Source organism: Bufo gargarizans, chromosome 2 (genome assembly GCF_014858855.1).
Source record: "Bufo gargarizans isolate SCDJY-AF-19 chromosome 2, ASM1485885v1, whole genome shotgun sequence".
Lineage (NCBI taxonomy): Eukaryota > Metazoa > Chordata > Amphibia > Anura > Bufonidae > Bufo > Bufo gargarizans.
In genome coordinates this window covers 199,973,828-199,990,934 of record NC_058081.1, presented here as the reverse complement: position 1 = coordinate 199,990,934, position 17,107 = coordinate 199,973,828, and the positions used below count along the sequence as shown (strand labels likewise).

Genomic DNA, 17,107 nt, shown 5'->3' with positions numbered 1-17,107 from the left:
TGGATCGCCTTCTCTTGTAAGGTGGATAACTGTAGGTTTCTCCCAGGAGGTTGGATCCTGCGACTGGGGTGTCTCTACTGAGCTAATTCTAGCCTCAGGAGCTTCAGGTGGACAAAGTGACTCCTCTAGTCCCCTGGAATGAACTAACTCTCTCCTGTCTGGGCCTTCCTATATGTATCTAGGGCTCTCTAGCTCCCTCTAACGTCCGGGAGGCTAAACTACACCCTGACAGGCCTGACACCCAGATAATACAGGGAAAACAAATGCATGACATTTAATGCAATGAAACACATTAACCTGTGCAGTGCCCACCTTTACCTAGTGGGACACTACATACCCCCACGCTATAACGTTGCCCGTCCTCGGCGCAACATGGAGGATCCGCCCATCTGGAACGCAACCTGAAAGACAGGCGAGAACATGCATATAACAGTATTCACCACATTTAACAACATAACAGTGGGCAATATGGATCACTGGAAGGAGTGGTGACAAGGGGCGTCGTTCTCTTCTCTCAGGATAATGTGAGGGAACAGGGGCGCTAACCTGGCACAGCGTATCCATAAACCAGGATAGTCCGTATAAAAGTAAATAAACATAAGTCCTTGGAGGCTCAAAGAACAACATGAGTCCGTACCCAGGCTTGCAATGGTTAAACAGGGGTTTCCCGTGAGGAGCTACCTGGGCCCATAATGTAGTCCACAAACCTCACAGGTCGATGCCCCCTGGTAGAACGGGTAGACCTCCTTACTGGCAGGGATTCTTCCTGCCTGGCTTCAGGAATGTCAGAGGAGCCCATTGCCTCTGGAGCTTCTTCAGGAGGCTGAGGGCTAACAGGAACAGGAGCAGGAACCAACAAATTCAACCAATGCGTGACGGCCCAGTGGAGCGGCTCTTTATCATGGATTAAGTTCTCCACAGCCTGCATAGGGTCCATAGGTGGAGCCGGCAACTCTTCCTCAGTAGGCTCAGGTTCCATCTCCTCCGCCGCTGGTTCTCCTTCTATACAGGGCTTGAGGCGGTTCCTGTGAACAACTTGGGGACCTTTTCCTTCCCTGGAGATCTGGTAAATGTGGGCCGCAGCATTGGGTATGGCAGTGATAAGGTAGGGAATCCTTTCCCATTTGCTGTCTAACTTGCTGGTCCGGTGGTTGTTTTTCAACCATACCTTGTCTCCCAGAGCCAGGGGTCCCGCATGGGCAGTCTGGTCAAAGTCTTTCTGCTGCCTTCCTCGAACAATCTCCATCCATTCCTGGACAATCTCCTTAGCATTAAGAAGACGCCTTTGGTGTTCCACTACCCAATCAGTCTTGGGCAGTGGGTTAATCTCATCCGGAACCTGTACCCCTGGGGAGTGGTCCGCAGGCAATCTCCCTTGTCGGCCGAACATCAAATAGAACGGGGTGTAGCCGGTGGAACAATGGATGGTGTTGTTGTACGTGTACATAAGCTGCGGCAACAGAGTAGGCCAATCTCCCCTCGTCTCAGGGGGTACTGCTCTCAGCATTTCAATGAGAGTCTTATTCATTTTCTCACAGAGTCCGTTACCTTGCGGATGATAAGCGGTGGTCCGGACCTTCTGGCAGTTGTGTAGCAGGCACATCTCATGGAACAGCTGTGACTCAAACGCAGACCCTTGATCGGTGAGGATCCGTTCTGGGCAACCGTAGGGCAGCAGGAAATGCTTCCAGAACGCCTCCGCTGTGGTCTTGGCTGTCAGGTCTTTCACAGGCACTGCTACGACAAACTTAGTGAAATGATCAATTATAGTCATGGCATATGTATACCCTGCGCGACTCGGCTCTAACTTTACATGATCAATGGCCACAAGTTCTAAAGGAGCCTTACTTACGATGGGATGGAGAGGCGCCCTCTGGTCATGGCGTTCAGTCCGCCCCACAGCACAGGCAGTGCATTCTAGGCACCATTTCTCAATATCTTCTCTCATCCCGATCCAATAGAATCTTCTGCGAATGGTGGCCTCAGTCTTTTGCACACCGAAGTGTCTGGACTGATTGTGATACATATCCAGCACCAGGCTGGCATCCCGACGTGGCAGGAGGATTTGATACACTCTATCATAGGACACTGGATCCAGACTCCTTCTGAGCAACAGGCCCTTTTGAAGGAATAGTTGATGGCGATGTCTCCACAGTCTCACTAGCTCTGGGTCTGCACTCTTCCTGCGGATCCTCTCAGGGACTTTTCCACTGGTAAGGAAGTCGAGCAGTTCACCGAGGACTCTACTTTCGGACTGGAGCTTAATCCATCTTTCTTGATCGCCTCTGGACTCAGGACCATCTGATGAGGAAGGATCAGCAGCAGGGGAATCTGCAGTACGTATATTATCCTGCTGGGTAAATTTATTATAGAACGCTCTTCCCAGGCATCTTTCGGTTCATCTGGGGCTTCTGTAGTGGGGAGTCGTGACAGAGCATCAGCGTTCTCATTGGAGCGGCCTGCCCGGTACTTCACAGTAAAATCATAGTTGGCCAGGCGGGAGGCCCATCTTTGCTCCAGTGCCCCTAATTTGGCTGTATTCAGATGCGCCAGGGGATTATCTGTGAAGGCAACAAACGGTGTGGCAGCGAGATAGTCCTTAAACTTTTCAGTCACAGCCCACACTAAGGCAAGAAACTCCAGCTTGAAAGAACTGTAATTCTGGCCGTTCTTCTCAGCTCCCTTCAGGGATCGGCTGGCGTAGGCAATCACCCTTTCTTTGTTATCTTGCACTTGAGCCAACACGGCCCCCAGGCCTCTTTTGCTGGCATCTGTGTAGAGGTGGAATGGCTTCTGATAATCTGGGTAACCCAGAACAGGGGGTTCAGTCAACTTCTTCTTTAGGAGTTGGAAGGCAATTTCCCGCTCTTCATTCCACTCAACAGGAATAGGAGTCTTTGGGCTCTTCTTTGGATGACCCCTCAAGAGTTCCTGGATGGGATCCGCAATTTGTGCGAAATGCGGGATGAAACGCCTATAATACCCTGCAAAACTGAGAAAGCTTCTCACCTCTTTCACGGTCGTAGGAGTAGGCCAGTTACGGACAGCAGCAAGTTTGTCAGGATCAGGCTGTACTCCCTCGGCACTGACAATGTGCCCGAGATATTTGATGGCTGGTTTCAGCAGGTGGCACTTGGATGGCTTGATTTTGAGGCAATATTTAGTAAGAACTTGAAACACCTCACCCAGGTGCTTTAGATGGTCCTCATACGTCTTGGAGTATATAATGACGTCATCCAGGTATAATAGCACCGTCTCAAAATTCCTATGGCCTAAACAACGTTCCATCAGCCTCTGGAACGTTCCTGGAGCATTACACAGTCCAAATGGCATATAATTGAATTCAAACAGGCCCATAGGTGTAGTGAAAGCAGTCTTTTCTCGATCTTCTGGGGCCATGGGTACCTGCCAGTACCCACTGGTTAAGTCCAAGGTGGAGAAATAGGCGGACGACCCCAGGGCAGTCAAGGACTCCTCAATGCGTGGCAATGGATATGCATCTTTGTGGGTGATTTGATTAATTTTCCTGTAATCCACGCAGAACCTTATGCTGCCATCTTTTTTTCGCACAAGTACTAGGGGCGCAGCCCAGGGACTATGGCTGTCCCGGATTATATTAGAGTCTTTCATCTCTTGTATCATTTCTTTCACAGACTGATAGGTAGTAGGTGGTATGGGTCTGTGCCTCTCCTTAATAGGAGGGTGAGAGCCAGTGGGTATGGTGTGTTGGATTACACTGACCTCTCCATAGTCTGTGGAGTGTTTGCTGAAAGCCTGCTGGTGCTCCTTCACCAGCTTCAGGACTCCCTCTAGTTGCTCCTTTGGGGTGGATTCGTCCCCCACATGTAGTTCTTCCCACCAGGATGCCGTTGGGGTGCTGATGTTCTGCGCGGTCTGGAACGCCTCCGCGGCAGGCAGACGGATCACATCCTGGAAAGACACCTGGAAAAGCTGAGCAACGGGGTAGTGTTTAAAGAGAGTAACGGGATGATCACCAAAGTTGATTAAACGAACAGGCACTTTACCTTGAGACACGGTCACCATGCTCTTGGCTGTCCGTACGAAAGGATGATCCTTAATAGGAATAGGTTCCACTAGGGCTTGATAGTCCTGGCCCTGGATCCCTAATACAGCACGGCACCACAGGATGATCTGGGAATTTGGAGGCAAAATCACCGGCCGGTTATCCCGGATCCGGACAGTGCAAATTTCTCCTTTCTTGTTGGCGAACCTTTGTTGAGCGCACAGCACGCTAATAGTTTTCTGAATAACTCTTCTGGAAGCAGGTGAGGCGGATGATATGGTTTGATTCAATGCTTCAAGCACTTCGGAGTAACAATTTTTAAGAACATTAGTCCCTAAGATCACAGGGTGTCCTTTACCTCCGGCTTGCACCACAATCACGCCTTGCTGTGGCAGGGTGGCTTCTCCCACCTGAAGAGTAGGTTCCCAATACCCATGCACTTTCACTGGCTTACCGTTGCTAGCGATAATATCTAGCCAGGACTCTGGTGGCTGGGTGAGGAGACTTGGATCCCAGAACTTGTCAAAGGCAGGCCAGTGAATGGTGGTGACCTGTGACCCAGTGTCTAACAGGGCCTCAAAGGGTATCCCGTTGATACATATATTAATTTTTGGACGGGATCCCACATACTTAGGCATCCATTTTGGATCCTTTGGACCTTCTGTTCTACCTCCCGAGGGGCGGTCCTCTGCCTCAGGGGTTACTCGTTTAACTGCCAGCACATGGATTCAGTATGTCCATATTTCTTGCAGTGATGGCAGACAGGCTGTTTTCTACTTCTGGGCCGGTACTTCGGTCGCCCATCAGGCTCCTTTGGATACACATCTCCATATGCAGGTGGGAGCCTTGGAGGAAAAGGACCTTCATCTTCTAGTAACAATGGTCTCTCCCACTCCTCTATCTTCTTGCACACCTTCTCTAGACTTAGAGTAAGATAGTTCACTTGCTCCATTAGTGCTGCCACTACATCTGTGACTGGAGCTTGGGTGGCTTGACCGACTCCTGCAGACCCCACATTAACAGTCTTTGGCTGACAAGCCTGGGGTTCAGGGAAGGTTGCTGGCCCTGGAGCAGGGTTCTGGCCTAGGATGCTGATGGCCAATTCTTTAAAATCCAAGAATGTACAGTGAGGGTGTTGAGCTGACAACATCCATAGCTGGCCCTTTAAATGCTCAGTACTTATGCCTGCAATGAATTGCTCCCTAAGAGTCCGGTCCTGGTCCTCAGCTTCTTTAGGATCCACTTGGACTACAGCTCTCAGCGTCTCCTGTAAGGACAGAGCAAAATCACAGAGCGACTCTCCAGGCTGCTGCTTTCTGCTGAAGAAACGCATTTTAACTTCTGACACCGTTCTGGCTTCAAACGTGGTGCCCAAACGTTCAAAGATCTGTTCCAGGCTATTTTTCTCAGAACGGGGCCATGACATTACTTCCCTGCGGGCGGCCCCTTCTAACTGAGCTAAGAGGATCTCCATTTGCTGCTCAGCATTGATGGGATAAAGCCGGAACAGAGCCAGTATCTGTTCCCTAAAGTCTTTTAACTTGTGGGCTTCCCCTGAATAACGTGGGAACCAGGGGGCCCCGAAATAGTACGGCATGGTTAGCGGCATCAGGCTTGGCGGTGCCGCGGCGGCAGGGGCCCCAGAGTCGGCCGCGGGTACTTCAGCAGGCTCGACTGGGGCTGCCTGTGCGATTTCCTCGACCGCGGACATGGCGTTGCTAGGTGGGTATGGCCCTTTAAATGTAGCGGAGCGGACCGGAGCGGCTATGGCAGTAACTTTAACTTTTTTTTTTCAGACAAGTCTTTCACTACTAGCGGGGATCCCTCCGGTGCCTTGGCAGGGGTCGGGAAGCTTCCGGACAGGTAAGCGGAGAAGCCGGCAAAAGTTTTTAAAGTCGGTACTCACTCCGGTGGTGCTCGCTCCAAGTCTCGCGAGATGCGCAGCTACGGGTGTCGGACGTCCTACGTACCGCGTCAGCAGGTAGGCGCGGCCTCTCGTAGCTCCGGGACTCAGGTAGGCGGGGTTCTTCTTCCTGGTTGGCTGGGCGATGGCTCCGCCTGATTCTTTTCGCGCCAAAGTACTCTTTTTCGCGCCAAACAGCTCCACGAGGCGCCCTTGTAATCCGATCAAGTTAAATGGGCAATATGGCTGTCTATTCACTGACAGCAAGCGGTGACTCAAATCGGCAGAAAATAGTCCATACAATGCAATCTTCACACCGCAATTATTACAGTTCACTTTGGTCCAGCAATTTTCAATAAAACAATTGGGGCATGTCACTTTAAGACAATTTTCAGCACACAGTTTTTAAATCCGCTATGGCGCAGGAATATTCGGATCCTGTTCGTGACGCCAATTTATGCAACACGCCAGACCTGCAGGGTATGACGAAGTGAGGTCACGGTTATGGGCAATCGAGGGTACTCACTATATTTGAAGAACCCTGGGCAGGCGCGTGGCAGTGAAGGAGAGGTAGACACGGTTCCTCTGGGGCACGCTCTGTAGATAGGGACCAGGCCTGATGGTGGATGAGGTGCCCTGGATGTTACAGGTATTTTGTGTGCCTGGGGCAAGGTCCCTGTGGTATTCGTGACGCCAGTGCCTTTGGACGGTGGCACGGCGGTTGGTGGTTGGAATGATGGAGGTACACAAGTATATGGTGAACCAAACGTAACTTTACTGGACAATCCAACTTTGTACAGCAGGTGTAGTACAGTCTTTATATTACAGTTCCACAAGGGGGCTCATTCACAACAAGGCAGGCAATAGTCATGCAAGATACGCAGAGGGTAAACTTTACAAGCACTCAGCAGCAGGTTGTACCTTTCCTCAGAATCAATGTACAGTGTCCTTTCTAGAACTCCTGCTCTGGCTTTATATCTCCCAAGGCCCGGATGCCTAAAAGGGTGGCTTATATCCTTGGTTACTTTCCTCCTCAGGTATTATACTCTTGCTGCACTGTCCATCAGGGTTACTTAGCTTACCCTGGATCGCCTTCTCTTGTAAGGTGGATAACTGTAGGTTTCTCCCAGGAGGTTGGATCCTGCGACTGGGGTGTAGTGATGTCCGGATCATGAACGAATCGTTCTTTTGAACCGATTCAGTTCACTGATCCGGAAGAGTCGGTTCCTCTGACTGAGCCGATCCGAATGAAACGGCTCAGTCAGATCAGCATAGAGGCAGCAGCAGGCAGTGAAATAGGAGCCGGCAGTGGACGCTAGCCCCGCCCCTCCCCGCCCTCCAACCAATCAGAGGCAGCCAGCACTGCCTACCAGCACAGGGGGAGTCGCAGGGACTCAGAGAATCGTCTGAGTCTATTAGTTAAAAGAATCGAATGAGTCAGAGACTCATTTGATTATTTTTAGTTAAAAGAACTGTGAGTCACCAAGTCCCTGCCAGGCTCCCTGCTCTGCGGCTCCCTGTAAGTCCGTCCGTCCGGGGGGAAGGGGGGCATTAATCTAGCATGTAGCAGAGCTGTGTGTGTACAGGGTGCATGCAGCAGTGTAGCATGATGCTACACTGCTACATGCACCCTGTACACACACAGCTCTGCTACATGCTGTAGCAGAGCAGGAAGTCTGGTAGGGACTCGGTGACACGATTCTTTTAACTAAAACTCTCAGACAATTATCACAGTCTGCTCCACTGCAGCAGAGCTGTGTTTGCCAGGAGCGAGTCCCTCCTGACCTTCGGTTCACTTGAGAGCCGACTCAGCAAGTGAACCGAAGATTCGATGAGCTGAGCATGCGCATTGATCTTCAGTTCACTTGCCTCTGCCGGCTCATGAAGTGAACCGAAGATCCGATTCATGAATCGGTTCATTTGAATGAGCTGATTCAAATGAACCGATTCAGCTGAAAGATCCGAACTTCCCATCACTACTGGGGTGTCTCTACTGAGCTAATTCTAGCCTCAGGAGCTTCAGGTGGACGAAGTGACTCCTCTAGTCCCCTGGAATGAACTAACTCTCTCCTGTCTGGGCCTTCCTATATGTATCTAGGGCTCTCTAGCTCCCTCTAACGTCCGGGAGGCTACACTACACCCTGACAGGCCTGACACCCAGATAATACAGGGAAAACAAACGCATGACATTTAATGCAATGAAACACATTAACCTGTGCAGTGCCCACCTTTACCTAGTGGGACACTACACTTACCTTTATGAAACACATGTGTGATGTCACAGCAGCTTACCTTTATGAAACCCATGTGTGATGTCACAACAACTTACCTTTATGAAACCCATGTGTGATGTCACAACAGCTTACCTTTATGAAACCCATGTGTGATGTCACAACAGCTTACCTTTATGAAACTCATGTGTGATGTCACAGCAGCTTACCTTTATGAAACCCATGTGTGATGTCACAGCAGGTTACCTTTATGAAACTCATGTGTGATGTCACAGCAGCTTACCTTTGTGAAACCCATGTGTGATGTCACAACAGCTTACCTTTATGAAACCCATTTGTGATGTCACAACAGCTTACCTTTATGAAACCCATGTGTGATGTCACAGCACCTTACCTTTATGAAACCATGTGTGATGTCACAACAGCTTACCTTTACAAACCCATGTGTGATGTCACAACAGCTTACCTTTATGAAACCCATGTGTGATGTCACAGCACCTTACCTTTATGAAACCATGTGTGATGTCACAACAGCTTACCTTTACAAACCCATGTGTGATGTCACAACAGCTTACCTTTATGAAACCCATGTGTGATGTCACAACAGCTTACCTTTATGAAACCCATGTGTGATGTCACAGCAGCTTACCTTTATGAAACCCATGTATGATGTCACAACAACTTACCTTTATGAAACCCATGTGTGATGTCACAACAGCTTACCTTTATGAAACCCATGTGTGATGTCACAACAGCTTACCTGTATGAAACCCACTTGTGATGTCACAGCAGCTTACCTTTATGAAACCCACTTGTGATGTCACAGCAGGTTACCTTTATGAAACCCATTTGTGATGTCACAACAGCTTACCTTTATGAAACCCATGTGTGATGTCACAACAACTTACCTTTATGAAACCCATGTGTGATGTCACAACAGCCTACCTTTATAAAACCCATGTGTGATGTCACAACAGCTTACCTTTATGAAACCCACTTGTGATGTCACAACAGCTTACCTTTATGAAACCCATGTGTGATGTCACAACAACTTACCTTTATGAAACCCAAGTGTGATGTCACAGCAGCTTACCTTTATAAAACCCATGTGTGATGTCACAACAACTTACCTTTATGAAACCCATGTGTGATGTCACAGCAGCTTACCTTTATGAAACCCATGTGTGATGTCTCAGAAGCGTACGTTTATGAAACCCACTTGTGATGTCACAGCACTTACCTTTATGAAACCCATGTGTGATGTCACAACAGCCTACCTTTATAAAACCCATGTGTGATGTCACAACAGCTTACCTTTATGAAACCCACTTGTGATGTCACAGCAGGTTACCTTTATGAAACACATTTGTGATGTCACAGCAGCTTACCTTTATGAAACCCATGTGTGATGTCACAACAGCTTACCTTATGAAACCCATGTGTGATGTCACAACAGCTTACCTTTATGAAACCCATGTATGATGTCACAACAGCTTACCTTTATGAAACCCATGTGTGATGTCACAACAGCCTACCTTTATGAAACCCATGTGTGATGTCACAGCAGCTTCCCTTTATGAAACCCATGTGTGATGTCACAACAGCTTACCTTTATGAAACCCATTTGTGATGTCACAACAGCTTACCTTTGTGAAACCCATTTGTGATGTCACAACAGCTTACCTTTATGAAACCCACTTGTGATGTCACAACAGCTTACCTTTATGAAACCCATGTATGATGTCACAGCAGCTTACCTTTATGAAACCCATGTGTGATGTCACAACAGCTTACCTTTATGAAACCCATGTGTGATGTCACAGCAGCTTACCTTTATGAAACCCATGTGTGATGTCACAACAGCTTACCTTTATGAAACCCATGTGTGATGTCACAGCAGCTTACCTTTATGAAACCCATTTGTGATGTCACAACAGCTTACCTTTATGAAACCCATGTGTGATGTTACAACAGCTTACCTTTATGAAACCCACTTGTGATGTCACAACAGCTTACCTTTATGAAACCCATGTATGATGTCACAGCAGCTTACCTTTATGAAACCCATGTGTGATGTCACAACAGCTTACCTTTATGAAACCCATGTGTGATGTCACAGCAGCTTACCTTTATGAAACCCATGTGTGATGTCACAACAGCTTACCTTTATGAAACCCATGTGTGATGTCACAGCAGCTTACCTTTATGAAACCCATGTGTGATGTCACAACAGCTTACCTTTATGAAACCCATGTGTGATGTCACAACAGCTTACCTTTATGAAACCCATGTGTGATGTCACAACAGCTTACCTTTATGATACCCATGTGTGATGTTACAACAGCTTACCTTTATGAAACCCATGTGTGATGTCACAGCAGCTTACCTTTATGAAACCTACTTGTGATGTCACAGCAGGTTACCTTTATGAAACCCATGTGTGATGTCACAACAGCTTACCTTTATGAAACCCATGTGTGATGTCACAACAGCTTACCTTTATGAAACCCATGTGTGATGTCACAACAGCTTACCTTTATGAAACCCATGTGTGATGTCACAACAGCTTACCTTTATGAAACCCATGTGTGATGTCACAACAGCTTACCTTTATGAAACCCATTTGTGATGTCTCAGAAGCGTACGTTTATGAAACCCGTGTGTGATGTCACAGCAGCTTACCTGACAAAAAATTATTGTTCTGTCACAGTAATTTACATGACAGAAACACAGCTGTCATGTCACCAGGGGCGGGCTTGGTATTTCTGGCAAGCAAACTTATGTCTGGGGACCCTAATCAGGACACCCAGCCGGTAATCGCTATTCCCAACAGTGGTTCCCTTTCTGTGTAAACTGTCAGTGTCCTTAGGGCCCATTCACATTACATTTTTTGGGGCTGTTTCTTCCGTGTTTTCCATGCCAAAAAGCACCTCTAAAAAGCCTCCCATTTATTTCAGTGGGAGGCAGAACTTGCTTTTTTTCCACTTGGCATCGTTGAGTGAAATCTGCGCTGATTCTCTAATTGAAATGAATGGGAAGCTGAAAAAAACCTGTGAAAAACAGCACCAAAAGCGCAAAGAAAATCAGCCTGGATTCGGTGAACCTGAGGAAAGATGTGGCGCTGTTGCATGGTTTGTGTGTGAACAAGATGGCCACCGGATGTCACAATAACTTAACTAACAGAAATACAGGAGCAGACTTATGAAACTGTCTAATAGAAAAACTGCTTTTGTTGCCCATAGCAACCAATCAGAACACTGCACTATGATTGGTTGATCCAGGCAACAGAGACACCTTTGCTTATAGATCGTTTCAAAAATCCGCTCTACCATGTTGATTTCACAGTATAAGGCCTCTTTCACACTACCGTATTTTTTTTTCCGTTTTGCGGGCCGTTGAAAGATAAAACATGTCCTATTATTGCCCGCAAATCACGTTCTGTGGCTCCATTCAAGTCAATGGGTCCGCAAAAAAAAAGGAACACATACGGAAATGCATCCTCATGTCTTCCGTTCCGTTTTTGCGGAACCATCTATTGAAAATGTTATGCCCAGCCAAATTTTTTCTATGTAATTACTGTATACTGTATATGCCATATGGAAAAACGAATCGGAAAAACGGAAATGAAACGGAAACACAACGGAAACAAAAAAAACGGAACAACGGATCCGTGAAAAACGGACCGCAAAACACTGAAATAGCCATACGGTAGTGTGAAAGAGGCCTAAGGCCTAGTTCACACAAACGTTTTTTTTTGCGAGTGTACAGGTCGTTTTTTTGTGTTCCGTATACGGTCCATATACGGAACCATTCATTTCAATGGTTCCACCAAAAAAAGGGAATGTACTCCGTATGCATTCCGTTTCCGTATTTCCGTTCCGTTGAAAGATAGAACATGTCCTAATATTGCCCGCATTCAAGTCAATGGGTCCGCAAAAAAAAAACGGAACACATACGGAAATGCATCCGTATGTCTTCCGTATCCGTTCCATTTTTGCTGAACCATCTATTGAAAATGTTATGCCCAGCCCAATTTTTTCTATGTAATTACTGTATACTGTACATGGCATACGGAAAAATGGAACGGAAAAACGGAAAGGAAACGGAAACACAAAAACGCAACAACGGATCTGTGAAAAACTAACCGCAAAAAACTATAAAAGCCATACGCTCGTGTGAACTAGGCCTAAGGCTGGGTTCACACGGGCGTTGCGGGTGAGTAGCAGGAAAAGATGCGGATGCGTTGCGGGAACATGTGCGATTTTTCCACGCGAGTGCAAAGCGTTTTAATGCGTTTTGTAAACGCGTGAGAAAAATCGGCATGTTTGGTACCCAGACCCGAACACGGACTTCTTCATAGAAGTTCGGGTTTGGGTTCAGTATTCTGTAAATTTTATTATTTTTCCTTATAACATGGTTATAAGGGAAAATAATAGCATTCTTAATACAGAATGCTTAGTAGAAGGTCACTTGAGGGTTAAAAAAAATTATAATTAACTAACCTCCAATTGATCGCGTAGCTGCCTGTGTTCCGTTAGATTTCCCTACCTCGTGAGATTTCCCTACCCTCGTCACTTCCGGCCGCACCGGACATGACGTGAGGAGGTGTGCCACGCCGCGCAGGCGCACAACAATGGGGTAGGGAAATTTCACAGCAGAGTTAGCTGGACACCGGCCGACACTGAGCATGCGCTGGGAGTCTCACCAGCGATTAGGGTATGGAAAAATTACGGGCCAGTGCGCAGTGATCGGATGGATGTTCTCAGCTCCCTGGCCGACACTGTGCATGGGAAAAAGTACTGTCCCGTAATTTTTCTCTTCCCTAACCGCTGGTGAGGCTCCCAGCGCATGCGCAGTGTCGGCCGCTGTCCAGCTGAGAACATCCATCCGATCACCGCGCCTGCGCACTGGCGCATAATTTTTCCCAACCCTAAAATCTGGTGAGGCTCCCGGCGCATGCGCAGTGTCGGCCGGTGTCCAGCTAACTCTGCTGTGAAATTTCCCTACTCTGTCGTTGTGCGCCTGTGTGGCGCGGCACACCTCCTCATGTCATGTCCGGTGCGGCCGTGTCACAGCAGGAAGGGTATGGAAATATCACAGGTAGGGAAATCTAACGGAACAGCGGTCTCCTGTTCTTTCTTCAGGACCTGTCAAAGGACCTGTGGTGTTGTCACTGAGCTCATCACATGGTCCATCACCATGGTGATGGATCATGTGATGTATCCTGTGATGAGCACAGTGATGTCACCTCAGCTCCTTTGACAGGTCTTGAAGAAAGAACAGGAGACAGGCAGCTACGCAATCAATTGGAGCAGGTGAGTTAATTTATTTATTGTTTTAACCCTCAATTGACCTTCTACTAAGCATTCTGTATTAAAGAATTGTTATAAGGGAAAATAATACAGTGAATAGACTTTCATCTTAGCAACCATGCGTGAAAATCGCACCGCATCCGCACTTGCTTGCGATTTTCACGCAGCCCCATTCACTTCTATGGGGCCTGCGTTGTGTAAAAAACGCACAATATAGAACATGCTGCGATTTTCACGCAACGCACAAGTGATACGTGAAAATCACCGCTCATCTGCACAGCCCCATTGAAGTGAATAGGTCTGGATTCAGTGCGGGTGAAATGCGTTCACCTCACGCATTGCACCCGCGCGGAAATCTCACCCGTGTGAACCCAGCCTTACTTACCTTGTGGAAACACATTTGTGATGTCACTGCTACCTACCATAGTAAAACTTGTGTTATCACAGTAGCTTATTTAGGGTGGACATTAGGGATGAGCTTATTTAAGGTGGACATAACAGCACAGATCCGTTATGCAGGCCATAGACTTCTATTATGACGGAATAAATAGCGGAATGCCTCCAAAGGCATTCCGTTATGCTCTCCGTCATGGAATTGAGTTATGGTCCGTGGTAACACAATCCATAATGCAATTCTGCTTTCACCACCAAACGAAGCGCAAGCGAATTTCAAAATATGAAATTGCCTCATCTCTAGTGGACATCTACTACAGAAAGATAAAACATTTTATAGAGCTCACCGCCATGTAGAAGGTTGTAGGATGAAGTATATCAGGTCCACAGAGACAAGCCCGGCCAACTCCCGGGTATTTGACGGACAAATACAGTATGTTCAAATCCAAAACTGTTTCTGCTTCCCATTAAAACATGGTGGTATGAACCACAAAGACCCATCCACAAATCTTATTTGCAGTTACAAGGATATTTGGTGCAGGTGATGGCTCCAAAGGGGCATCTACAGGTAATTAAATTCAAAGGTTTGGTTACTTTTCTCTTTGCACTGTGGAGGTTTACAGAATTTTTGTTGCATTCTGTTGGTCTATAATTGTGACTTAGAGAACAATTAGACCATATTTGATTAGTAATCAACAGTGCCATACATTCAATAGAGGCAGACTATGCTAACTACGACGGAATCCAGGAGAGGGGGCCCAACGCTGAACTGTTTCCAATGTAAAAACACTGCACTTTCAGGCAGCCACCACTAGGGGGCAGTCAGTGAACACAGATAATTACTGCTTCCATTTCAGTCAATTGTAACTGCACAAGTTTCTATGCACTGAGCTTCCCCTAGTGGTGGCTGCAGGCAACCTGCTTTTTAATAGATGGGAAACAGGAGATTGATCAGTGTATTTATCCCAGCTGTCTGTAGTGAACACACTGAGAAATACGGTGGTCAGAATTATGAAGCACCTGTTCCACTTTACTGATATAGAGGACAGATAAAGTGAGAGAGGACAGTTGTGACTTTTTTAAATTAAAATTTTGTCCGCTTACAAAAAAAAAAAAAAAAAAAATGTAAATTCATCAGAAATATAGGTGTTGTGGTTTGCATTCTGCATTGCCTGGGGGTGATTGACAGATGCCTACTGGGAAACCGGGAGTGGCAGGGGGGCCCATAATAAGTTTTGATATGGGGCCCTATTAGATCTGTGTATACCCCTGGTAATCGACATAGAGATCTAGCTAATTCAAAAAAGTTAACTTAAATTTTCCTGCGACAGCTTCTGTATTGTATATCTAGATAAAAGTATAACTTGCCTATTGAATGCTCTATTTTAATGTACTCATCTCTTTACCAAGTGTATATGTTATTTTCTAGACCGATTATACAAGCAAAATATTACTTTACTGGAAAAAGCTCGACTTGAATGGGAGACAGAACATGTTAACACCTGTGAGGTACTTGGACTTCATTGTACGGTAGTATTGTGCCTGGATTATCACGTGCATCAATTATGTATTGTGTATTTCAGGCATTTGAACAGCAGGAGAAAGACCGGATCAGTATACTGCGCAACTCCCTCTGGGTTCATTCCAACCAGTTTTCCATGCAGTGTGTGAAGGATGACGAGGTAACAGCAGCATAATGTTCCTACAGCCCACAGTCTAAACCATCTGATATAAAAGCAACAACTGTTCTCCAGGAAGCAGCTTTAATCTTACTGTCTTGTAGATTTGCTGAAAAGCTTATTTTTTCCTTTTTTTAATTTTTGCATTGAGGTGAGTCATGTGTCATTGCCTTAAGGCCATGTACACCTTCGGAGGCCAATTTTTTTATAATTGCATTTTACTCAATTTGGGCCAAAAATAATTTTTTCATGTGATCTTTATTAAAAATATTGAGCCGTTCTGTCACATAGGGTTAACTGTTTGTCTAGCTGTGAGAATCGTACTTTTTACTTTCCCTTTGTGCTCGTCATCTAATAACCCTGATATCAAATTTATTAAGAGGTCATAAACACTTAAGGTCCTTTTACAGGGGACCGCGGTCTAGCAGATTGTCGGGAAGAAACCATTCTTCCCAACAATCTGCTGATCGCTAGCAGAGGATAGGAAGGAGTGATCGATAATGCCATCGCTCTTCCCTGTACTGTTTTGTTGTTTCCCTGCAGCAGATCGAGCTTACACAGCATAATCTGCCACTGGGATATGATGATCTTTTGTGCTGCACAAAAGATCCAGTTGCCCGATGAACGAGCGAAACGCTTGTCCATTGGGTAGTCGGAGGTGCATTTACAGGCTAGTTACAGCCTGTATGGATGGTGTTCTATGGCAGTTTAGGTGTTAGTGTCAGCATCTGGTGGTCTAGGGCACAGAAGGAATTTGTCAGTAAACCTGGTGGTCTAGGACAGTGAGAGGGGTAATTCCAGTATCTATGGTATGTGTTCTTGGGCAGTATGGATCCCTGTTGGTCTAGTGCAATAAAGGGGTTAATATCAGTAAACCTTGTGGTTTAGCACAGTGAAGGTGTTATTGTGAGCATACCTAGTACTTGAGGGCAGTAAACGGGTTCATGTTAGTATAATGTATAATGAATGTTAGTATAATGAATAGTCTAGGGCAGTAAATGGCGTTAATGTGATCGTAACTAGGTTTATGCAGTAAAGGGGTTAATGTCAGTATATATGGTGCTCTAGGCCTGTTAATGTTAGTATACCTTTAGTTTAGGGCAGTGAAGTGGTTAATGTACAAATTTATTGGTGGTCTAGGGCAAGGAAGGGGTTAATGTTAAGATTTCTGGTGGTGCACAGACCTGAGCGTTCGCGATGGAGCGCTCTGTATGCGCGATTGTACGGGCGTTTGAAATCGCGCATACAGAGACAAGCGAACGCCCATTGTCGCACGTTCCCGCTGAAGTCTATGTACGAGAACTCGCGTCAAGACACCCCAAAGAAGCTCATGTACTTCTTGGGGCGTCGGGCGTTTTACAGCGCGATCGTACGCGCTGTAAAACGCTCAGGTGAGAACCATTCCTATAGGGAAGCATTGGTTCTTGCCTGTTGAGCGTTTTACAGCGTGTAGGAACGCGCTGTAAAACGCTCAGGTCTGAACCCAGCCTTAATGCTGCATGACTAAGGTCCAGTGGTTGCTTACCCCTCGAGATAAGTACAGGGAGGGGATAGAGAGGATGGTG

At 46.6% G+C, this 17,107-nt stretch overlaps 1 protein-coding gene across 1 annotated transcript in view; it reads left to right on the top strand.

The window, feature by feature from the left end:
• PSTPIP1 (proline-serine-threonine phosphatase interacting protein 1) overlaps window positions 1-17,107 on the top strand; it is a 118,798-nt gene that overhangs the window by 87,987 nt on the left and 13,704 nt on the right. Inside the window, exons 9-10 of the mRNA XM_044283396.1 lie at window positions 15,293-15,372; window positions 15,447-15,545. Of these exons, the coding sequence (XP_044139331.1) occupies window positions 15,293-15,372; window positions 15,447-15,545 (179 nt within the window). The remainder of the gene's footprint in view (window positions 1-15,292; window positions 15,373-15,446; window positions 15,546-17,107) is intronic.